The 21073-nt window shown below is 49.2% G+C and overlaps 1 protein-coding gene across 1 annotated transcript in view; it reads right to left on the reverse strand.

Annotated features, from left to right (window-relative positions):
* The window catches only part of LOXHD1 (lipoxygenase homology PLAT domains 1), a 1115079-nt gene that overhangs the window by 101139 nt on the left and 992867 nt on the right, over positions 1-21073 (reverse strand). Inside the window, exons 42-43 of the mRNA XM_086960347.1 lie at positions 12436-12613; positions 11446-11631 (exon numbers count right to left, since the gene is read on the reverse strand). Of these exons, the coding sequence (XP_086816473.1) occupies positions 11446-11631; positions 12436-12613 (364 nt within the window). The remainder of the gene's footprint in view (positions 1-11445; positions 11632-12435; positions 12614-21073) is intronic.

Below are 21073 nucleotides of genomic sequence, written 5' to 3' on the forward strand. Positions count from 1 at the left end.
GCATACCATGTCCGCTAGACCTTCATACGCCACTAACTCCTCTGCACGTTCCCGCCCTTTCCGTACCCGTCAAATCAACCCGCTTACTCCTATTTTCAATCTCACCCTTCTCGTCTCCATCCCCTTAACCATACGCCGGAGCCCTGCACCCATTCGAGCCACAAATTGCTTCCCTTTGGCGCAGTGTTTTACTTGTCAGGGCGGGTGCATTTATATGCATTCTACCCCCTGCTCGCGCACACACTTTGCCTCCCGCTCTGGTCTTTTAAAAGAAGGATGCGCACCTTTTAACCGTCGTCTCTTCATCCTTAGTACAGGTACGTCTCGGTGGGCGTCCCTTGAACGATGCTGAGAAAGTAATTTGACCACACGCAGCTCTGTCCCCAAACTGATCATCTGACATGCATATCCCCCACCTATTGTAGTACTAGGACCTGTACTTCTTTCCCATACCCCCTCCGTCCTAACCCGCGTCATCTCGCGTGCCAGTACATAGGAGCTGCCCGCACTCTGTCCAAACTGTTGACATACACTTTCGTGCCTGTACTGGGACCTCCGTCCTAACCTGCATCATAACTTCTCAGCCGCGTCTCAGGCCCCTGCTGCTTCACACCCTTATGCCGCTTTCCCCGCTCCGCCCCCTCCCCTGCAGACCCCATATCATGCACATCCACCGCCACATCCACTGCCACATCCACCGCCACATCCACCACCTCATCCACCACCTCATCCACCACCTCATCCACCACCACACCCACCACCATCACTTCCACCACCACATCCACCACCACTTTCACCACATCCACCACATCCACCACCACCACATCCACCACCACATCCACCACCACATCCACCACCACCACCACATCCACCCCCACATCCACCCCCACATCCACCCCCACATCCACCATCACCACCACCACCACATCCACCACCACCACATCTATATGTGTGTGGCTCTGTGTGTGTGTAGGTGCAAATGCAATGTTCTTGGATTTTCGTCACAATAAAATACACTGAACATAATCTTCACAAAAGTTATTTACAAACGTTTAAGCTATTGCCATTATAAATTACAAAAACTTTTATTTAAGTATTAATTATTTACAAAATTAAAAGCCATTGTTATTTGTAATATCAATACATCTAAGTCACGTAAATACAACACACATTGCATTACAAATGCTATAGGTGTCACATTTGCAAAAGATAAAACTATTGACATTGTAACTGACAAAGCTATTAATTTTGCTACTTTCAAAACCAACACATAAATAAAAAAAGTGTCATTTACAATACCAATAGCTCAAACTTTCCTAATGCGAGACCTATTGCATTTCCAATGCTTGTTCTATAGTGTAAGCATAAACAATGGTTCTGTAGTAGAAACAGGAGAGGATCAGAGAACTGAGGCACAGGGACCTGGGCTCTTTTGCTTCAAATTCAAATATCAGTATAACTGGTACTGGGATGGTTACCTTTCTGGGTGTGTGAACCCGCTTTAAAGTAAATACAGTTTGAATATTTCTGGGTGTTTGGCCCTGCTTTTTACCATTTGTATTTCTAGTGCCTCCACTTTGCACTGCTCTGCACTCATGCTCATGGAATTGGGAGCCATACCGCTTTACAATTTATAGGATATACAAACCACTCACAGATAATGTCCACACGTCTCATTGGATGTTCACTGCCCTCAATAAGGGAACATTTATCATAGCTCCAGTATTTTTTAAAAATCCAATAAATACAGTACTCACTGTAAGATCTAGAATCTTCTCTCGATCCTAGGAGTGTAAATACAAATTTTAAGGGTGTTTTTACTTACCTGTGATTGAAAGCCCTATTTCCTAAAGAGATGGCAGCTGTTCGGGTGTTGGTAAGTGGGATGCCACCTCTGATAGCTTGTACTATTTCAATTAATTTGCTAAGTGTTGGAAGACGTTTTGTCATTAAACCACAATCGAATCAATGGGTGCTTGAAGTTAAAATATCTATCACAAGTGTATGTCGGAGTTTCACAAAGTTGTGTCCAAGCTAAATAAAGCACATTGACTCAAACTGAGTAGTTCACAAAAGTGAGACACCATCACACACAGGCAAGGGTGCTGTGCGCATCTTAACAAAATCAGCTTCTGAACAACACTGGGCTCTAGAAGAGAAGTTCGCAACTAGGGGTGAGTAGACCCCCGAGCTTTTGCAACACCTAGCCAGACGATCCGCAAATGTTTCAAAAATAAATATTTAGGGGGGCGTGGCTTGGCGGGCGAAGATGGCGGTCGCAGCCTTGTAGAGCTCCCGCCGGCCCGGACTTAATCCGATCATTTATCCTGACCCCCGAGCCCGCTGCTGGTACCCAGTGATTGCTTTCGATCTGGTGGGATCTCCTGCCTACTTTGGTGTGCCGATCCTGCATTTCTGCCCTTCCTGTGATCGGAGGGAAGCGGCGACGAAGTGCGGCCTGGTGGCCGGCCGGAGGCCGGGGTCCTCGAGTTTCGCGACGCCTAGCGGTGGTAGCGATCTGGCGAGTGCGGGTGGCATCCGCCGCGCCGGCCTTGGCTCGTCTCATTGACTGCACTCACCCGAAGGATCGAGACGGTGCCATCGGATCCTACCCATCGGTTCCTTCCCTGTGTGACCGACGAGCGGAGGCGGCGAGGTGTGGCCCCGCGACGGTCTAGAGGCGGAGATCCCTGAGCCCCGAGGCGGCCGGCGACGACCTGGCGGACGACAGTGGCATCGGATCTGCTCATCCTGGCCTGGCCCATTGCTGCGGCGGCCCACAGACCACGGACCCACAGCTTCTTCCTTTGGTACTTTGGACAGCTGCCCGTGGGGACGGGCGCGGGTGCGGCCTGTCCCGCCTGGGTGACGCCGGGACCTTGATTTTCGTGACGCCCGATTGCTGTGGCCGGCCCGCGTTTCTCTCTGGGGCCTCATCTGGGCCGTCCCGCTAGGGACTTGTGACAGTATCCGAAGGTTCGGGGGTGGTGTCCGCCCTGCCTGGCGTGTGCCATGACCAGAGACAGAGGAGGTGGCCCGCCTAAACATGGCCCTATCGACAAATTCACTGGGCCGAGTGGTGGCGCCGGGGCGGCCGGTGGCAGCGGTGGCCCTGGGCCGGACAATGCAGCTCTACTGGCGGCCATCACCCAGTCCCGAGACACGCTCGATGCCAAGATTGGGGCGGTTGGGGCGGATGTCACGCTCCTGCGCCAAGACCTCCGCAACGCAGTGGAGCGGATTGCTGGGGCTGAGACCCGTATAACGGAGACCGAGGCGGACATTAGTGGCCTAAAGAAGCGACTGGCGGAGGTGGAGAGCGTTCAAAAGACACTGGCGGCCCGCGTGGAAGATGCGGAAGGGCGCGCGCGGCGCAACAACCTCCGCTTCATCGGTTTTCCTGAACGATGCGAGAAGGACAACATGGAGCGGTTCCTGACCGGGTGGTTGGAGAGCTGGCTCCCCGAAGGGGCACTGTCTACGTGCTTCGTAGTCGAGAGGGCACACAGGGCTCTGACCCAGCGACCACCGGAAGGTGAGCGCCCACGGCCTGTTATCGCTCGGCTGTTGAACTACCATGACCGAGATGTTATCCTCCGGGAGGCAAGGAACAAGGGCTCCCTTGCCTTCGAGAATCACAATATCATGATTTTCCCGGACTACACGAAGATGGTTCAGCAACAGCGGCAATCTTTCATGGACGCTAAGGCCAAGCTTAGGGGCCTCAAGATTCAATACTCGCTTCTGTATCCAGCTCGCCTGCGAGTCATATATCAGTCTCGAACCCATTTCTTCGATTCGCCGGAGGAGGTGTTCCGCTGGACAGATGAATCGGTGCGGCTCAGGCCCCATGCCCAGCCGGGGCTGGATCCAGGCAGGTCCCAGGGTTCGTCGCCGGAGCGAACAGATCGCCCGAACAGGAAGGGCCGCCATCGGAGGTCCCGCTCCAAGAAGAGATCGGCCTCTGCCAGCACGACGCGGCCGGGCGATGCCCGGGACTCGGAGCACTCCGACGCGGGCAGCTGAACATTGCTGGTTCTACACGCACTTTGTATGCTGCATACTGAACTGCCCTGCTTTGGCCGGTGAGACTGCTTCATACTGTCCTTGATGTGCCGGTCAGTTCCCCTGTGAAGACTTCAGTTGTTGTCATGGGGATGCAGTGGGGCTTGGGGGGTACCACTTGTGGGCCTCAGACCCTCACAGATGTGAGTGTTGTTGGGGGGGGGTGTGTGTGTCATTGTGGGGTTGTTGGGATCCATTGGTATGGTGGGTCCTAGGTCCTCTGTTTGGGACCCGGGTCTCTCCATGCCGCGACAGGTACTTCAATGTTTTCTGAGGTATTGGGGTGGTGGGTGTGGGGCGCGGGGGGGTGTTTTGGAGTTGTACTTGTTGGGGGGGTTCTGGGTCGGGAAGGGAGCGCTGTGTTTGCGGGTTGGGGGGGGGGGGTCCACACATGTCTGAGGCTTTGATTTTTGTCGGTTTGCGGGTTGCACCAGGGTGGGAGGGAGGGCTGGATGTTGGGCTAGGTATTGATAATGGCTGACACTGCGCTTATGTCTCCTTTGAAAACACTGCGGGTAGTGACATGGAACGTGCGGGGCATTCTGGATAAGATCAAGCGTGGGGCTGTGCTGCGGTGGGGGAAGAGGGAGATGGTGGATGTACTCCTGCTCCAGGAGACTCATATGCTGGGCTCCAAGGCCCTCAGCCTCCAAAGGTTTGGTTATCAACAGGTTTACCATGCTGGATTTGCGAGGGGTTCACGGGGGGTGGCCATATTGGTGCATCGTAGGGTGGCCTATGTTCATGAGAAACAGTGGATCGATCCTCAGGGTAGGTTTGTCTTTATTCAAGGCCTGCTGGGTTCCGAGCCGGTGGTTTTTGGAAGTGTTTACGCCCCTCCCCCCCTGCAGTGGGCACTGTCTGAGCGGTTGTTTGCGCTGTGGGAAGACATTCCCGAGGTCCTGACCATGGTTGGGGGCGACTGGAATGAAGTCATGGAGGTGAGCCTGGACCGCCGGCGACGAGTGCATGTGGTGCCTGACCCCCCCCCCCCCGCGGCTGCTCCCACCCGGTTGTGTGCGACAGTGCGTAGTCTGGGCTGGATTGATGTGTGGCGGCATTTCCACCCCGCGGAGCGGGCCTACACGTATGTATCGGCGGTGCATGGGTCCTTCTCTAGGCTCGACTACTTGTTTGTGCCGGGTGCCTGTCTGAGCCGTGTCAGGGATGCAGCGATCCTCCCCAGGGGCCTCTCGGATCATTCCCCTGTCCTGGCCACCGTGACCCTCCCCTCTAAACGGCAGCCATTTCGATGGCGCATGTCCGCCTGGCAGCTACAGCGGCCGGAATACGTGACGCATATACGCCAAGCGATCGATCATTTTTGGCGCGAGAACTTGGTGGGGGGTGTCGATGCCATTGTTGTGTGGGAAGCGCTCAAGCCTACGATACGGGGCATCGATATAGCCTGGTGTGCGGCCGCTCGGCGGGAGCGTCGGGAGGCCATTGTGACCGCCGCGGCCCGAGTGGAGGACCTGGAGCAGCGTAGCCGACTCGGGGGCGACGAGGGCGTCGTGCGACGGCTCCTGCAGGCCCAGCAGACGTATGCCTCGGTTCTATACGAGGAGGCCCGGCAGGCGTGGCTCGCCACGCGTAGCAGGGTGTACCAGTGGGGCGACAAGTCCTGCACCATGTTGCATAGGCTTTGTCAGGCGACCTTCCAACCCCTAGAACTGCCCGGCCTTGCGGCGGATGACGGGTCGGTCATGTCCGACCCGGGTTTGCTGGCGGCGAGCTTTGCCCACTACTACGCGGCACAATATGCTCCTCGGGACCCAGTAGTGGAGAGCGACATAGCCTCATATTTGGATGACCTACTCCCACGGACAGTCCCGGATGAGACTAGAACGGCCCTGGAGGCCCCTCTCACTTCCGAGGAACTTGGGGAGGCCCTCGGCCAGCTGAACACGGGGAAGGTACCCGGCCCGAGCGGTTACCCTGCCGAATTCTATAAGAAGTTCCACGTTCAACTGGGACCTCATTTCCGCAACGCCCTGGAGGCGGCGAGGTCTCGGGGCGAGCTGCCACCTGACTGGCGCCACGCCGAGATTGTGGTCTTTTTGAAACCGGGCAGGGCGCCGGATCGGCACGACTCTTACAGGCCGATCTCCCTCCTCAACATTGAGGCCAAGGTTTTGGCGAAAGCCCTTGCGAACCGCTTGCTACCCCACATCGCCGACCTGGTCCACCCTGATCAGGCCGGGTTCATGCCACGCAGGGCTACCCGGCATAATATCCGGCGGGCACAGGCGGCGATCGACGCCATGGGAGCCAGGGACGAACAGGCTGCACTTCTTCTTGCGGACATGGACCGGGCCTTCGACTCGGTGAGCTGGACATATCTGTTCACCCTGCTGGCCCGCCTCAATCTAGGGCCGGTCTTCCTGTCCTATATTCGCCTCCTGTACACCAATGTCACGGCCTCGGTCCGTGTCGCCGGTGCGGTCTCTGGGCGCTTCCGGATTGGCCGTGGTACCCGGCAGGGCTGTCCACTTTCCCCCTACTTGTTTGCCCTGGCCATGGAGCCCCTGGCGGCGCGGGTCCGGATGGATGCCCGTCTACGTGGCTTTGTCTGGAACGACCACCTAACTGATAGGATCGCACTCTATGCTGACGACGTCCTCCTGTTCCTTACTGATTTGCGGCGCTCGGGTCCCCGAGTCTTGGAGATCATGCGGGGGTTTGGCGAGGTCTCGGGGCTCCATCTTAATTTGTCTAAATCGACCCTGTGGGTTCTGCGTGGCGGAACGGTCGCCGACCCTTGGGCCGCAGACTTGCGCGTGGCGACAGACGGCCTGAAATACCTGGGCGTCTTCCTCTCGACCTCGCGGGCCGTGGCCTGGACACGTAGCATCTTACCGGTATGGGACCGGGTCCAGACCGATGTCAAAACATGGTCCAGGATGCCCCTTACAATCTTTGGGAGGTCGGCGATCTTTAAGATGGTGGCGCTGCCGAGACTGCTGTACCAAATCCAGAACTTCCCACACCCTATTGGCATGGAATGGTTCCGTCAGGTGAACTCTGTGCTGAGCCGCTTCCTGTGGGATGGCGGAGCAGCCAGGGTAGCCCTGAGAACGTGCTTTCTGTCCACATACTGTGGGGGCTTGGCCACGTCCGACCTCCTCTCCTACTATCAGGCGTCACACCTCCTTGTCCTCAATGATTGGTGGTATGGAGATAGGAGTGATCCGGCCTATGCCCTGGAGAGACACCTGATGGGAGACCGTACACTTCACACCATTCTCTACTCAGCTCGTATACGCCGTGGGTTGCCGTCGGTAACTAAAGTGGTCTTTGCCGTGTGGCGGCAGTCTCTGCGCCGTATAGGTTGGTGGGGCAAACTGACAGCCGAGACACCGCTGTGGCACAATGGCATGCTCCCGGAATTGGCGGCTTTGGCCGGGTTTGAGGGCTGGGAGGCTATTGGAATTACACAACTGGGCCAGGTCGTATCGGGCACCACCCTCAAGTCCTTTGAGGACCTCCGTGCGGAGTTCCAGATGTCTCACTCCCAGTTCTTCCGCTACCTCCAGCTGAGGCATGCCCTAGCCCCGAGCATCGCCGGCCTCGACTCCCTGCCCGAGTTCAGCCCCATTGAGGCGAAAGTGTTTATGGGAGACTTGGGAGACAAGAAGGTTTCTAGGATCTATCAGTCCCTCGTTACACACTGCTCCTCCACTCTCAGCTCCCTTCGGGAGGCGTGGGAGGTGGATGTGGGCGCCCTGGACGAGGACGACTGGAGGGAGGCACTGGAGTCCCCACGTGGCACTGCTGTTGCGGTTCGGCTCCGCCTGATACAATTCAAATACCTGCATCGTGCCTATTACACACGTGAACGCCTGTGGAAGGCTGGTTTGATTGCGTCCTCGGAGTGCCTGCGTTGTGGGGAGGTGCCTGGCTCCCTGCTGCATACAGTGTGGTCATGTGGTCGCCTGGCTGGATTCTGGCGGGGAGTATGGAGTTGCCTGGCTGAGGTCCTGGGTTGGGATCTTCCCCGTACCCACCGGTTAGGCCTGCTGCACATTATGGAAGGAGTTGGGGGTAACATATATAAGCGCCACCTGTTGCTCCTGGGCCTGGTCGTGGCCAAGCGTGACCTGGCTCGGGCTTGGAAATCTGTAAGGGCTCCCCCCCTGTCTGCATGGAAGGCTGGGCTGGACTACTTCATGGGCCTTGAGAAACCAGTCTTTGAGGCGCGGGGTTGCCCGCGCAAACATTTCAAGATTTGGAAGCGGTGGGCCGACTACCGCGGCCTGTCCTTGGAACCCCCAGCGGAACAAGAGGAGGACATTTGATCGCAGTGACATTCCTGGCCCGAATGGCAAAACCCTGGTTGCATCATACCTGATTCTTATATGTATACCGTCTTTATGTTGCCTCTGTACATGTGTGGTGGGGGGGGGGGTTGGGTAAGGGGGGGGGGGTAGTTGGGGTTGGGGTGGGCAGTTAGGGCGTCCTTAAAGCTGAGCTTCATCATTTGATTCATGGATTGCCGAGTATATCACTGTTGCATTAATACTGTTGTGGGGATCTTGGTATGTGAAGGTACCACATTCTAGATACTCTTCTGCTCAATAAAATTGGTTATGAAAAAAAAAAAAAAAATATTTAGCAGAATAATAAAGCATACATATATATAAAAAGCGAAATGTAAAATGATTTGATAAGTGGATGCTAAAAATGAAGTGTATCATGTGTTTGTTATTTATTTGCTTCTACATTTTAGTGTACTGTTTTTGGGTTCAAACTGTAGAAATTGCCTTTGGGGTGGAGTAAGAGGCCTGGCTTCCAGTAGTGACTCATAGGGGGCCCACATAAGTCAAAAGGTTAGGAATAGCTATTTTAGTACTTAAAATAACTATTACAGAGGCCCCCTACAAGGGGACACCTACTGATTAAATGACACAGCGCATCTCACGTGATTGTTTGAACACACACCACAAAAAAATGTGGCCTACAAAATTGTGCCGAAAATTATCCACAAAAATTACTTTTTGGTCATCAAAAAATCTTGATATGTTCAAATGGTCTTGTCGAAAACTGTAAAATAGGTAATAATATAGTCTGAAATGTGTAATGTTCATTTTCTTTCTCTATTACACTTTGAGAATTTTTAGCAGACTTAATAATAATAATAATAATAAAGGGGCTTATAAAGCGCACTGGTGACGCCATCCCGGCGTGTCCCCGCGCTGTGGAGAGAGTGATCGGAGCGGCAGAGAGCAAGGCTACTGAATGAACAAGTGAGTTTTTAGCAGCTTCCTAAAAACAGTTTCAGACTTGGCCTGCCTGATTTCATACGGCAGAGTGTTCCATTGGTTGGCCGCCAGCACTCGGAAGGAGCGACCACCCATTCTGGCCTTTTTAATGCGTGGAACTTTTAGAAGGCCCATGCCCATGGAGCGAAGTGCTCTGTTGGGTTGATAGGGGATAGCTAAGTCCTTCAAATATTCAGGGGCTTTAGAAGCGGTAATCCTGTAGCAGATTAGGAGTGCTTTAAATAGGATCCTCTTTTTTATAGGAAGCCAGTGAAGGGCAGACAGAGTGGGTTTAGATGGCGTTCTTTTGGGTAGTCTGAGGACTAGCCGGGCTGCAGTATTTTGTAGCACCTGGAGCCGCCTCAGGTTTTTCTCAGTGGTCCCCAGTAGCAGTATATTCGCATAATCTATGCGGGAGGTGACTAAAGCTTGGGTCATGGTCTTTCTAGCCTCCAAGGGCAGAAGGTCCAAGGTGCGGTTTAGGGTCTTCATTATTCCAAAGCACTTCCCTGTTACCTTGTTGACATGGCTGTCAAAAGACAGTTTCGGGTCCACCCATACTCCCAGATTTTTTGCCTCCCTGCCAGGGATAGGTGTTGGGCCGAGGCAAGGAGGCCACCAATCCTGAGTCCAGCTGGTATCCTTTCCCCCAATCACTAGGACCTCAGTTTTGGAGCCGTTAAGCTTCAGGCAGTGTTGGTCCATTCAGACAGCAAGCGCCTGCATGCAGGTTTTGAAGTTGGCCGCTGCTAGCGTGGGTGCCTGGGAGAGGGAGATGAGCAGTTGAGTATCAACTTAACAAAACTCAACAAAAAGCATGAACTGAACTAAAACTTTAGGGCATCTCAGTACTACAAAGTGAACTCACTGCAGAAAAATGCAAATGTTGCTTGCTTTTGGTGGTCAATGTCAGAACATATGTCACAATTTTAATAACGTATCAGCTCTAGCGCATGATTAAAACAACAGTCTTGGACTTAAAGGGATGAACATATGAGCAATGCCAACTTTTAAAAATCATCCACGCTATATTTGTTCATACTGCCTATTTAGCTTATTGAATTCCTGGATATAGCTATAATAACGTAAAAAACCCAATGCATTTCTAAAATTATCATCACTACAATGGCAGAAGTATAGTTCCTCGTACTTAGGTAAGGTGCAAATATTTGCTACAGTTATTGCATCTGATTTACAGTATGCTGCAAAAAATGGGGAGTAACACAGGCAGGCTTTTTAAACTCATTTTTGATGCACAACCATTTTTTCCGTCTTGTGCTCACTACTACTTTATCTACAGGCAGGTGATGTGAGTTTACAGACAAAGAAGCACTATTTGCACTTAACTCCAAATCGGCGCTAGCGCTACTGCATCCACAAATACCTTTAGCGCCTGTTTTACTACGAGTTGCAGGGTCAAATGGGGTCCTAATCATCAGTTGTGTCACAGCCCTCTCACACTCATTCACTCACTCACTAGCTCCTTTGCTGCACACAGAAGGCATCAGAATCCAACATTAAGGCCACATGTACAACCATGAGGCTAATTCTGTATTGGATGCAAACTCCTATTTCCACTAAGACAAAGTTCCAAGTTAAGTGGTATTTGCACATGTGCTATTTGTCCATACTCTATTGGTCACTATGCAGATCACCTACCCTGCGCTATCAGTCAACAGTTTATGGCTGATAAAACCTGCGAGAATCTTGTTGGCAAATAGTGTGAAATGTTGATTTGCGCATCCTTTGGTACCCATTAATGTTCCCCTTTCACAGCCTAGAATGCCTGCTGGCATCCCAGGGGCACACATTGGAAATTGGCTCTATTTTCAAACAAGTCTCATACCATGTTTTAAACTTGTGAGAAAAAAGGTGGATGGACAATTTTAACATGTGCCATTAGCGCCTGGGCAAATGCTGCCCACGTTGGGAGTTTGCTCTTAAATGGGAATTAGCACAAATATTTTAATCACAGCTCAATTGGGATGTGTGCATACCTCTGGCGACAAAGATCGAGAATAATAAATTAAACTATAAGAGAAAAATTAATGACCAAAATGAAAGAAGAGAGTAATGTTCCCAGGCATCAGACAATTTTTTACATTAAGTGACAACTGACCTGTGTTGTCGTGCCAGACCCGCACTTTACACAGGTCTCCCAGGCTCAGCATATCCGGGAACTTAAAGGTGTCCATCTGATTCCGTTCGAACTTGTTGGAGTGGTCACTCTGTTTCAGAGCCAGAGTCCCTGTGTCGCCATTCTCTCCAAATATAATCAGGAACACATTGGCATCAGTTCCAGCCCCTGGACAAACAAGAAACAGAGACAGACGTATCAGAAACTGGTTCAAATCAGCACTTTAAAGGCAATAAGGGAGCCCTTAAGTGTCATAAAACACTGTTTATTTGGATGGCACGATTCAAGATATTTTGTGCCTGGCATAAGTAGCCTTCATAGGAGCTATGACCAATGTAACTAACATGTCTTTTGTTCATAAATTCCTAATAAACACTAATAGACACAGCTCGGGACACAAACAATGATTAACACCCTCAGAAGAGAGAATTGACCACTATCAATTGACCACCCAACAATTATTTGCAAGGGCAGAATGTGAGGGCCCATAATGAGGGAAAGGAACAAAATAGTAGCTGTTAATGCCCAATGACAGGTGGGCAATAGTGCAAGAAAGAAGGGTAACTGCCCCTACCCGCTCTGTGACACTGCTGCTCATTCTCCCTGAACTTATAATGCAGACAAACAACAGCAGTAATAAGCACCAGAATTCTGATTGGCAAAGCAGTCATAAGAGCAATAATTAAATATATCCTAGCAATGTCAATACTGGATGCCGCAGGAAGCAGTCCAACGACCGGTGTTGGATCAATGGACTCAACCTTGCTTCTCTCCAGGGCGAATAGGGCCGGCAAATAACTATCAACAATAAAGGTATCCGTAATGCCCCTATTGAAATGACCTGAATTAACTCACTTGGCTGTTGACATCATCTTGTAGACACAGACATCAGCAGAGAACTATCCTCTGTAGTCCAACCTCGACTTTAAGAAAGGAAGGAAAGTGTGGACCAGCCAACATGCCAAAACGTACCCGTGACATCACTGGTTTTAACATTGACCGTGTAGGCCGTGCTCTCCACCATTTCCTCTTCGTCCACCACGGCTGCCATTTCACACATCAAAACCTTTTTATTGCCCTTGGACTTGGACAGCCAATCAGAGTATGTAAAAAGAGTTTCTTCTTTGGTAACCATGCTGCGCATGATGATCTAGAACAAACAGGAATATGAGAAGTGGTCTATACTCTGCTGGAACATACAAGCACGGATGTACATGACTGACGTGTTAAATATGTAAGACAAATCTTCAGATATGCAGTATTACAGTATGCCTGTGTTGCTTGCAAAATATAATCAGTAAAACAACTGGACACATGTAAAAAGCCCATCATTTGACTGTAGTCAATGAAAAAAGAAAAAGTAACTGAAACAAAAAAACCCTAGGATAAAAAACCTTAATGTTATAATGTAGTTTTCTGAGAAGATGTGTGGGGGACAGAACGGTGAAATCAAACATAATGTGTTCGTGGAACAGGGAGATGTAAATGAGTGTATATCGGGTCTATTTCAAAAGTAACCTTTGAAGATAGTGAGGTAGGTATCAAGATCCCCAGTGGTTAAAAGTATGTTGGGTTGCAGCAAGCTCCCTAGCTCGTAAGTCACCGCTTTCTGACACCCAAGGCTTTAAGTGGGCCAAGGCCTTCCAAAGATAAGCCCTGACAATGCCTACAAATAGACATCTCACCTTGGCCCAATGGGGCTCCTATTTCTGACCTTCCCCAGCTGAAGAAAATAATATACTGTACCTGCCTGTCACACACACAGCTGCAACACAATGTCACTTGACTTGCCTTATGGAGCATGGGCAGGAAGCAAAATGATGGATACTGTCGCTTACCATTGGTGTTCCAGGGCCTAAGAGATTATTTCACTCTAACTGAATAACCACGTTATCACCTTTCAACATCTGACTCTCCAAAAGAGAGATTGCAAACAGTCAAATTGCTGCTTAGCTTTAAATTGACCATGACAAGTGCTTATTTGCTTGTAACTCAGGATAATGTGATATATTAATGGGCAATATGTTTGTTGTTGCCTGCTGAATGGGTTATTCTTCGCCCACTCACACTTCATACATTTGTCAAGCATAGGTGTCCATTCCACTTGTACCCACAGGTACATAGGTCACACATTTTGTGGGCAATCCTCATATACACTTCTCAGGCCACACCTCTTTCACAGCACCCCACTTTTTTCATCCAACTTAGACTATGAGACAAGGGGGAATTGGTCTACAGTTGATATTAATTATCGCATGCTACCCAATTGTCTTGAATCTTTATGCCCTCAAATGCACATTTATGTGATTTTTATTTAACCACTTTATACATTCTGTTTGAGACTCATGATGATGAAGCACAACTTTTTTCTGTACACACCCAAAAACACCAGACAATGAACCACATGCTTTGTGAGTTAGCAGGAACAGAAAGAGGAGAACATGAAGTACTTTCCAAAGAACGACTGACTAGGAGAAGTGAGAATAAAAGATAGCAAAAACCCAATAAAGCAACAGTGTATGGCTTAATCACAAGCACTTTCTAATTGGAGTGCTCAGTGTTAGTGATTGCCTGTGCCGATTAGGGGTTATCCTTCAGTTTCTGTTATATGAGTTGTAGAGTTGGTGTCAGTGTTTTAGCTTCGCTTTATCATAAAGTTTATAATTAGACTTATATGGGGGTTCTCCTGTTTTGCTGGTACTACACAAATTGAAGCTGTTTCAGTTATTTAGTCCTGGTTGGAATTGTATGCATGTGGTTGTTTCAGGTGTCCATCTAGCACTAATATGCAAAGGCTTCTAACATTGGTACCTTACCTCTCACCATTATCAAGCTGCACTGCGCAAGGATGAAGAAAGGCAAAAGGTTCCCAATCCGAATTCTATCAATCTCCGCATTGCATTAGATATAAATTTCCGGAAAAAGGAAAACAGAAGTTTTCATTAAAAGAAAATATAACTAGTGCCTAATTTGAGCCAGTGGTTTCCGGTGCACCGCACCGTCACTTACTAGTCAACACTGGTGCTTATGGCAGTCTGACACATGGTGGCACTGTTTGTCTAATTTGGGCATGATCATAACAACAGTTGTTTAATAACCCCTTCCATGCTGATGACGGAATCGCTCCGTCATCAGCTACAGTTGAGCTGTGCTGATGACGGAGCGGTTCCGTCATGGCCCGGCCGCCGCGCCTGCGCGGCGCTGATTTCGCGCCTGCGCGGGCGTTCTAAAGAGCGGGGCGGGTCATGACGGAACCGCTCCGTCACCAGCACAGCTCAACTGTAGCTGGTGACGGAGCGGTTCTGTCACCAGCATGCGGCGGCCGCGCGGCCACCCCGCCCCTTTAGCGCTGCGGCGGAATAGCCGCCGCAGCGAAGGGGTTAATTCAGTGTACACTATAAATGACTAAAACCTTCCACCCAAGGCGTTCTTATAGCTTTGGAGGACGGGAATAGTCTGAATTGTCACACTTGTAGGGTGTGATGGTTAGTAGATGTGTCGGTACTGTCATTGGCAGCGCTGGCAGGTGCAATGGGTGGTCCAAGTGGCTGTTTCTCCCTGACGAGGCCCCGGCACTTTTTATTTTACAAATTAAACACTGAATATAACTATAAGACTCGTGATGTCTTAAGGACTACCACAATGGCCCATCAGGTAGAAAGACAAAAACTGAATTTTCTGTGGGGAGAAATCACCTTGCATGGTAAGGTGTGTCTTTACCATAGGAATTCAAAAAGGAAAGTAGAACTATATGGTATCCGTCAGAGGAGATGGCCACTCCTCATACAGGAATGACTGAAGCAAGGAGGTGGATGAAGGGGTGAAGCCCATGGTCTTTTCAAGGTGTAAACTCTGACATCTCAATTAACACCATACACAACTTAATATTTGTGAATTCTCTAGATCACACCTGTCTGTTCTGTATTTTCACATACGTTAGAATGAACTGGCTTTAAATACAGAAAGGTTAATTTGAGCAATTGGATCCTGGTGCACACTTACACCCGCTTGTCTCTGCACTATTGTGTGAGAAGCAGTTAGGATACATACTTGCTGCAACATTAAGGAACTCAATGCCTAATTCACAAAGTGATCTGGAGCATGTTTGTACACAAACACACCCTGCACTTTTTTGTGGTTAATCAATGTCCCTCACAACATGGCAATCTGCGGCGGCCGGCACAGGTAAACGCAGTGGGGTGGGGTGTGAGGGGGGAAGTCGACAGACAACGGAATAGGTATAATTAAATAAATAAATAGCACCTATTCTGTCATCTGTCGGCTTCCCCCTTCACACACCCTGTCCCGACTCACCGTGCTTACCTGCGCAGGCCCCCGCTGCTGTGCGCAACTGCACTTATGTGTAACTGTGTAGACTTTTATTTTTAACTTTCTCTGTAAAATTGATAGAATTGGCTCACGTTGCTGTCTCTGTCTTCCCTCAGGCGGAGAGAGTGACGCTGACACCATTCCTTCCCCCTAAGCTGTTGTTATTCAGTGTAAGTGCACAAACTGCGCATGTGCCTGGCTCCTGCATATGTAAAATGAAACACTTGGGAGACAATTTGAGTCACTGGATGCTGTGTGACGTGGGACCTTAGACATCAAACCAGAACCCTTCTACCTTCTACCTAATTCTATCTCCGATCATCCTCGAATGCCATATGGCGGGACTATAAACAAGTTATTGACACTATTTTTGTATCTAACCTAGTATCTGCAACCAGAGCCTCACCAAAACTCCCATGCGTTACATCCAGATTCAAGACCTTTTAGCTCCTAGGATGCTTGTACGCAAACCTACTTCCTAGGATATTTTTAGGTACGTATTATGTAATCTACAAAATGTGTTGCGTGCCCTTGTCACGGGTGGTGCATGTGGGCACTCAAAATGTCCAACCCCTGTATGTTTGATTGGAGAGATGTGTGTTTCCAGTGGATCATGTGTGGGAAGACTTGAGTGTGGGGTCTGAGGGCCTGCCAGGTGGGGTGGTCATGATTCGCAGCAAAGATGTTGCTGGCACACACACTCATATTTAAAGGGGATGAGTGATCGTGTTCATAGGGTATGTGAGAATGTGATGTAATTCAAGAGAGTTTGCAATTCCTGAACAAAAGCCTGCCTCTAATTTCCTTATTACATAGGACGTGTGACATACCTAGTCACCTGAAATATAGAAATGACGCTCAATGTAATAACTTATTACAGTGGAGTTCGAACATCACCATGCCTGCTGCCGGCTGCTTAGGGGAAAGCAGGCCACAGAGCAAAATTAAACCTGCACTTTAAAAACTAGAATTAAATAAGGCTTTATCTTATTCTGCTCAAGTTTTCGAGCTCAAGAGTGATAAGCAAAAGGAAAAATGTATAGCAACACGTTTATTTTTCCATGCTTTATGTAAATTATCGGAAAGGTAGAATCACTCTGCGTGTTCTTTTCGCCTAAGGCCAGGTTTCCATGACTTTCTGGAAAGTAAAGTGGGTTCCTAATCTGGACAGGAAGGGAGTTCCGGAGTATGCTGGCTTTGAATGAGGATGAAGATTTCCTAGTCTGGTTTTGTTGAAATATGGCACTATCAGCTGTAAGAGTTTGTTGCATGAGGGTATCAGAGGCACCGTCTGTGGTGTTCAGTCGGATGTTTGTGTTTTAGGAATGTTGGTCTTGCTTCTTGCAGCTCTTGGTCTATTATGCACAGTGCTTTGAATTCGATCCATCCACAAACTGGAAGCCATTGCAAAATCATAAGGGCAGGGGTTATGTGACCGCATGGTTTTAGGGTGTTTGAGTAGACTCCCCGCTGAGTTTTTCATCTGTTTTAGTCTGTTTATGTAGACCTTTGGTGCTCCTGGGGATAGTCTGTTTGTGTAAAGCAGGCGAGAGAGCACTAGCTTGCTGGGATGTAAACTCTGTGGGAGAAGCACAGTCAGTGGGGTTTCCTTTTTTCAGGATTCTGGTGGAGGATGTTCCTACATCACCCTTTGTGTTATCTGTAATGATTACTAAACTGTTTTTGTTGAGGTGATTGCTTGTCCTAAGCCTGCTGGATAGGATGGACTCTCGTGCTGGTGGCCAGTTTCCATATCTGAGCTGATCCTTTTTTGCTTGGGTTGACCTGAAGGTGATTAGTGGTTACCTAGTGTTTTTCTGTGCTCCAGCAAGGAGCCGGCGAGGAGGTCATGGTCTCACTGAGGTACCTGGACTTGAGGATGGTACATGTGCCATCTGCATAGTTTAAACAAATATGTTCACAACACTGAAATAATCGAGGCAGATGTGTTGGAAAGGAGGGGAGAAATGATTGAGCTCTGAGGTAGGGCGGTATCCAGGTGGTACGGTTAGAAGGTGTATGTAAGCGAGCAAATATTGTGTTTATGGATTGATTGGAAGAAACAAATGTAATCCACGTCTCATCTAGGCTGCCCCGTTTCTGGAATCTGGCCAGTGGTGTTGGATGAGGACAATACTGAATGCAGAAGAGAGATTTATCAGATCAGTGCAGCATCACCATTGGAGTCCACTCAGTTTTTAAAGCCCGTCCATAGAAGAGACTAGGATACAATCTGTCCCTCTGCAGGGGCAGAACCCGACCAGTCCATATGAAATGTGTTTTTTTCAGTATATGCAAGCATCAAAGCAAAAGCTGCCTTTCTGATTAGTTTCATCAAGAACCATACATTTGCAGTTGGAATGGTAATTTGCATCCTGACTTGGAGTCTTTAGAAGAGGTTCAACAATCGAAGATAGCTATTAGCCAGGAAGGCATTGGTTTCCATCCGTGCAGCTTTAGCAATGGGATAGAATGACTGTGGGCCTGATTCATAAACGTACATGTTTGTGTAGGTTTGTGCTTTCTCAGTATTCATAAAACTGCATTTTAATAGTAAGCGTACGTGTGCGTAGATTCCGCAGTCGAGACTGAGAACTCCGCACATAAGAAAAGAGGACAGGCATAACTGCATAATCAAGGCACTATTAATGCTAAATAAATAAACATGGAATTCTCTTCCACAAAGGGACTTGTTCTAAAAAGGTAACTTCTACATAGCACAATTTCGCCAGGTGGCAGGTATGAGGAATATACTATGTACACTACACGGTGTCCAGTTCCAATCCAAACCAATGGAATCTGAGTGATGCATGAAAAACACGAGTACAGCTGGTCTGTAAGTCAGCATGGGGGGGCTGGGAGTCAGGAGCACAGCCTGTGCTGCAAACATCTGAGCCTGCAGGCCTTGGCAGGAAACAACGCTCTTCTCTCCCTGTACATTAAACCAAGAGCAATCCCATAAAACTTAATAAAAACAGTCTATCATAATTATGAATGTTTTCCATTGGAAACTCAGCCAAATCACAGAATCCCTTGTACGCATCCCAGCGGTGGCTGCAGAAGCAGCTCTCAGCACGTGAATGGCGACACATGGAGATGCTTTTTAGGTCAAAATAGCTATTTCGATGCAAATTCACCGTGCAGCATGTGCAAGCTAAATGCTTTAAACACTGGGAGCAATAAATATGACAGGCAATATCTACAATGGTTTTTAGTGTGTCAGGCATTTGCATGAGACAAATGCAATTCAGTAGGGATTGCTGCCGGGCATTTGAAAGCACGTGATGCACCGTGCCGCAGGGCCCTGCTCCTCATTTCAATGCTTCCTCTGCTTTCTATTGGTCTTTAGAGGCATTTCAGAGTTTTTGTACTTCAGGATTTGTCAGGATAGTTCGAGGCATGAGAAATATTGCGCGCCATTATCTGGAGTTTACGCTCTTAACAGATACTCATTGAGTTACCTGCTTGTTGTATTTTATGTTTGTATTGTTTGTTACCCCTCACAATACTATAGTGTCAATGCAGTCAGGAATAGTGTTGTGTGTCTTGATGTGTATCATAACTTTTATGGTATTATGTTTATTATTTTATTTCTAGAAAGTTCAGACACCAAAAGGCTTCAAGGTACTATAAAGTACAAAAAATGAGAGATGCCAAAACTAACAAAGTCGAAGACCCAGACAGAGCACAACATTCCCATGGTTCTTCTGAAAACCAAGTCATTCTCAATTTTTCAATCTTCTGGAGATTCCACAATTTAGTGGCCAAGTGCCAAAACGAAGAGCCTCTTGCATGGGCCCTCCAGGCAAGCAGGCCTCACAAGAGAAGCTTGTTTTCGGAATGCAGAGTGGAAGTGTAGGGCTGCAGGATTGAACAAAGCTCAGGCCCTTCTCGTCGACGTAAGGTCCTATGAATAAGTAGACGCATCTGAATAAAACCTTCCGGCCCATGACCAGCCAGTGCAGTTATTTCTGGGTCCCTTTTTGTGTATTGAACGTTTGACACAAGACTGGCATGCAAAGTCAAGGCGTTGCAGTAACCACGTCTGGACAAGACACAAGGACTCACTGCTGTCCTGGAGAAGAGATGGAATAATCTTCCTCAGCAGGCCCAGCACATGGAAACAAGAGCTGCCCGCGGACATGCCTCCGGGTGGAAGTAAATCCCAAAGATGGAGGTGTACAGAAGGTCTACTCCATAGCAAGGGGGCAAAGAAGTGCTGTATCAGCGTCAGGACTACTTCTCAGGACCACTGTTGAGTTTGGCCAAGTTGTGGATGGCTGAGAACCACTCCGTCAGCCTGAACGCAGACCTAGGAGCCTCCTTGTCCAGCCTGGTAATGAAGTGAGTATCGTCAGCGTGAGACAAAGCCCTGCAACCAGTGAGTTACATCCCGTAATAGCAGTATACCCAGTTCTATCATGGAATGGAAACGCACCACAAGACCAGCACTACATGTTGTCCCTCCAGGCATCTGCCTTGTGGCACTACTACAATAGCTAGAGAAGAGAAGAGGCTTTCAGATTAAAAGATATGGTCTAAAATGGGCTGCTTTAGTTTAGCTCGAGCTATTAAAGCCTCTGCCCAGACTTGCATCTGGAGTTTGCACGCGGACAGAGCGCGACATGTTCATGAAGCCCTCTCGGGGCTGGACAGCTCAATCTCAAACACTATCTGCACGCCAGTACGATGATTACAGCGGCACTACTCTCATGTGTCAGTCGATTACAGCAAGAACGCTGCATTACTGAGAAACGTAATCGTTGCATATGATTCACGGAGTGTGGGGAAGAGGGCGTGAAATCAAAACAGGCCCTAAACCTCCCCCTGCTGTTCCAGTTACTGCCGCCCTTTCAATAGACAATCACTGAGCGGCCTGTGCGCCCCCGGCCTGAGCATGGATCAAACCTCCACGGCGGGGGGTGTCTGGCGAGCCTCGCAGGGGGCCTCCTGCCCTGCCTGACGCGCTTGACTATCTGCAAACACTTCTCCTGGGGGATACACCGCCTCGGACTGCGGAAATGAAACATATTTAATTGCCAGTCACAAACAGAGCTAAAAGCTGCGCGGCCCGTGCGGAGGATTGCAGCAAATGGTTAATGGCGGATTAATGGCTCGGCTCAGTCTCTCGTTTCGCGTTGGTAGTCTGCTCCGGTGCGGGCGCCATCTGTCCGCCTGAACAATGCTTTCCAAGAAACGTGCGCGCGCCGCGTTTTATGCAGCGCAGAGACACAGTTTTCATTATTCGCTCTTCTAAACAACTGGCCGTCGCTAATGAAAA

Source organism: Lissotriton vulgaris, chromosome 3_1 (assembly GCF_964263255.1).
Source record: "Lissotriton vulgaris chromosome 3_1, aLisVul1.2, whole genome shotgun sequence".
Lineage (NCBI taxonomy): Eukaryota > Metazoa > Chordata > Amphibia > Caudata > Salamandridae > Lissotriton > Lissotriton vulgaris.